The 3,869-nt window shown below is 56.1% G+C and overlaps 1 protein-coding gene across 1 annotated transcript; it reads right to left on the reverse strand.

Annotated features, from left to right (window-relative positions):
- Positions 1-776: 776 nt before the first annotated feature.
- Positions 777-3,350, reverse strand: ATP5PO (ATP synthase peripheral stalk subunit OSCP). Its single transcript, XM_085075013.1, has 7 exons — positions 3,252-3,350; positions 3,064-3,114; positions 2,675-2,785; positions 2,074-2,203; positions 1,849-1,961; positions 1,260-1,346; positions 777-957 (listed from the first exon to the last, which is right to left on the reverse strand). The coding sequence occupies exons 1-7, from the start codon at positions 3,279-3,281 to the stop codon at positions 844-846; spliced, it is 636 nt and encodes a 211-aa protein (XP_084931139.1). The 5' UTR covers positions 3,282-3,350; the 3' UTR covers positions 777-843.
- Positions 3,351-3,869: the final 519 nt, after the last annotated feature.

The following is a 3,869-nucleotide window of genomic DNA, read 5'->3' on the forward strand; positions in this document are numbered from 1 at the left end:
ATAAAAGCACATGGCAGTGAGTTTGGGCTAAATGGAAAGGGAAGAGAGAAAGGAAAGTGCGGAAAGTGGGGAGGAAGAAAGTGGGAAGGGAAGGAGGGAAGAAGGAGGGAAGGAGGGAAGGAATTCCTGCCTTCCCCTCTCTCAGAGCAGCATAAGCCCTCAAATGTTCCTCCTGGTGCTCCCACACAGAGGAATGCTGGGCTAGGGACCCTCTGCTGTTGGGTATTGGGTGAGGGAGGAGGGAGACTATTGGTTGTCTCTGTAGACAGAAGCAATGGCTGAACATCCAGTCACAAATACTCCTGTGGGTCATGGATTCATCAAAGTTAATGAGACCTTCAGGATCATCCAGTGCCACCACCATTGTCCCAAACACCACATCCAGACTCCTCCTCAACACTCCCAGAGACAAGGACTCCACTCCTCCCTGGGCAGCTCATTCCAAGGCCTCACCACCCTTCTGGAAAATAATCTCCAATCAACCTCCCCTGGTGCAACTTCAGGCCATTTCCTGTCATCCTCTCCCTTGGACAGGGCAGCAAAAACCCCCAATTTTCTTGGGAGCCTGGCAGAGCCTCCACAGCACTGACCCCATCTATCAGCTCCCTCAGAGCTCTCTCCATGTCCTTCCCAGCAACGTTTCCCCAGTCATCAGGGTGAACCACATTTTCAAGCCATGCCATGAATGTTCAGCAACAGCCACAGAAACTCAGGGCAGCTTCAGCACCTTCCTCCCTCAGGGCTGTGCTTCCCCAACCAAAACACTCAGCATCATCCACGTGAGAAGGAAGAATTTTATTGTTTCCATGCACCAGGTTTCCCTGGGGATGACTGGACAGCTCTCTAGACAGTCTCTCTCATGATTTTGGTGAGTTTCTGGATCTTGGACCTCGTTGACATGTCCACGTACTTCTCTCCAATATTGACAATCATCCCACCAAGGATTGATGGATCAGTCTAAGGAAGGAACATTGAGCAGAAAGTCGATTAGCAGGAGTTTGTTACTGCAGGATACAAGTTTTACACTAGCAAAAGAAAAATAAAGCTTTTCAATGGGCCTTTTTTGAGATAACTCTGTGGTCACTGCATTCCAAAGTGAAGATTTTAGGAATTAATGCATCATCATTTCTACAAGAAAGCACAGAACTATGTAACAAAGCAAATTGATTCAATAAACTTTTTGTTTTTATAAAAATCAGGGACACAGAAACCCTTAACATGAACTTAGTGAAATTTCTTAGCAAATCAAAAATCCAGACCTTGGTCTCCAGCTTCAAGACCTCTCCTTTTGCCAAGAACCCATTCAGAACACTTTTCAGTTCACTGAGGTTGGCCTCATCCAAGGGCTGAAAAAAAACAGAAAAAAAACAAAATGAAAGACTTAAAAATACTCAAATGATATAACAAGGACCCAAATTTTCTCCTCAGGTCTGTTTGAAGACAAACCTCCACCAGGTAAGCAGTGTTCTGGAACAGGGATAACCCAAGGACAGCACAGGAACAGCAACCACTGTGTGCCCTCCTTATTTCATGAAACATTTTCCTGTTTGAAAGCAGAACAGGGGCAGCTCTATGTGCAGATCAGCAGGACTTGTCAGCCCCTGGGTTCACACACAGGAAGGAAAAACGTGACTTGTTGAACTGCAATTGGATGAACAGGTTTCACTATGGAGAAGGAACTGCTGGCTATCAGCCCCCTCTTTGCAGCAATTTGTTCAGCTTGGCAGAGGTGAGACATGTTCTCACTGTCCTCACAGCAAGTACTTCAATCAGAGAGCACAGCATTAACCGGAGAGGTTTGTCTTTTCTCCCACTCCCTGCTGCCTTGCTGCAGAGCTCCCAGCCCACCTGAGCTGTGGTGACTGTGCACACCACCTCTCCCCGGAAGGCGCTCATGATCTTGCCGAAGGCAGACACGATGCCTGGCGTGTAACGCAGTCGGCCGTTCTCAGCCAGCAGATCTGCAAAACACCCGGGCAATGAGGGGTTAAAGCACCACCACAGGCACATTTGGGCAGCCAACAGCAATTCCAACTGCTGGCATTGCTGGGATGTTCTCCTGAGGTCACTCACTCATCAGGTTGACAGTGATTGGGGACATCTTCTCTCGTGCCAGGGCGTCATTCACGGCTTTCTGTTTCACTGAGCCCTTGGTGTGAGGGTTCATCACCACGCTGGACAGCTTGGGGTCCTTCAGCAGGCTCTGGGGGGACACACAAGGAGGTGACAGAGCCCACCTGGAGCAGCCAGGGCAGGCAATGCTGAAATGAGAACAAAGAGCTCTGGAGCTGGTGGGAAGTGAAATGGGAGCTCAGCTATAGAATCAGTGATTGCTCTGGGCTGGAAGGACCTTGTTCCACACCCTGCCATGGCAGGGACACCTTCCACTATCCCAGGCTGCTCCAAGCCCCAATGTCCAACCTGGCCTTGGACACTGCCAGGGATCCAGGGGCAGCCACAGCTTCTCTGGGAATTCCATCCCAGGGCCTCCCCACCCTGCCAGGGAACAATTCCTTCCCAATAACCCATTTAAACCCTGGGGCCAGAGGGCAGGCAGTAGGGGTGCCAGTGGGCTGGGAGTGTCACAGGTCGCAGGATCCCAGCCGCATCCCCACCGCCGATCAGCAGGGAACCCCCTGCTCCCTGCCAGGAGCCCCGGCTGTGAACACCTTACCCACACCCGGGCCAGCTCCTTCTCCACCTGCTCCAGCTTCTTCTGCTTGCTGGCAGCCGAGTAGAGCGCGGTGGCATAGCGTCCTTCCAGCCCGTACACCTGGATGGGCGGCTGCGGGGCAAGGGCGGCTGCTGAGCGGGGGAACCGGCCAGAGACCCCTCGCCCCTCGTCTCGGCCGGGCAGGAGACAGCGCTGCTCCCTGCCCTCACCGTGACCACCTCGGCCACCCCCTGGGCCCGCTCCGCCCTGTCACCTTGGCCAGCCTGGAGGTCCCCTTACCCCCTGGCCTTGGCCAGCTTGGACAGCCCCCCAGGCTACCCCTGACCCCTTATCTCCCCCGGCTCTGAGACCCTGCCTGCCCTCATGTGGACAATCCCCCGTCCCCTCACCTTGACCAGCTTGGACACCGGCCTGGCTGCCGTCGTGCTCAGCTGCCGCACCTGGGGGGACAAGGAGGACAATGGCGCGGTGGGCTAGGATGGGGGAAGGGGCAGGTCGGAGTCCCCGCGCGGGGCTGGAGAGCAGCACACGGCGCTGTTCCAGCCCGCAGCCCCAGGCCCGCCGCCCGCAGCTTCACCTTCACCATCAGCCCGGCCGCCGCCGCCATCTTGCCCGGCCGCCCCTCAGGGTCACCGCGCACTGCGCAGGCGCGGCCGGACAGCGCCTTCACACCTGCGCAGTGAGGGCTCTGCTGCCGCGGGGCACGCTGGGAGCTGTAGTTCCGCCGAGCGGTGCCTGCTTGCTCCGCGCCCTCTGCTGGATGATGGGGGAAGTGCAGCCCCCGCGCCCCCGTGTCCCTGTGCCACCAGAGTCCCTGTGCCACCAGAGTCCCTGTGCCCATAGTGTCCCTGTGCCACCAGAGTCCCTGTGCCCATTGTGTCCCTGTGCCCATAGTGTCCCTGTGCCCATTGTGTCCCTGTGCCACCAGAGTCCCTGTGCCACCAGAGTCCCTGTGCCCATAGTGTCCCTGTGCCACCAGAGTCCCTGTGCCCATTGTGTCCCTGTGCCCATAGTGTCCCTGTGCCCATAGTGTCCCTGTGCCACCAGAGTCCCTGTGCCACCAGAGTCCCTGTGCCCATAGTGTCCCTGTGCCACCAGAGTCCCTGTGCCCATAGTGTCCCTGTGCCCATAGTGTCCCTGTGCCACCAGAGTCCCTGTGCCACCGGAGTCCCTGTGCCCATAGTGTCCCTGTGCC

This window comes from Lichenostomus cassidix, chromosome 1 (genome assembly GCF_008360975.1).
Source record: "Lichenostomus cassidix isolate B80296 chromosome 1, HeHo_3.0, whole genome shotgun sequence".
NCBI classification, from domain to species: Eukaryota; Metazoa; Chordata; class Aves; order Passeriformes; family Meliphagidae; genus Lichenostomus; species Lichenostomus cassidix.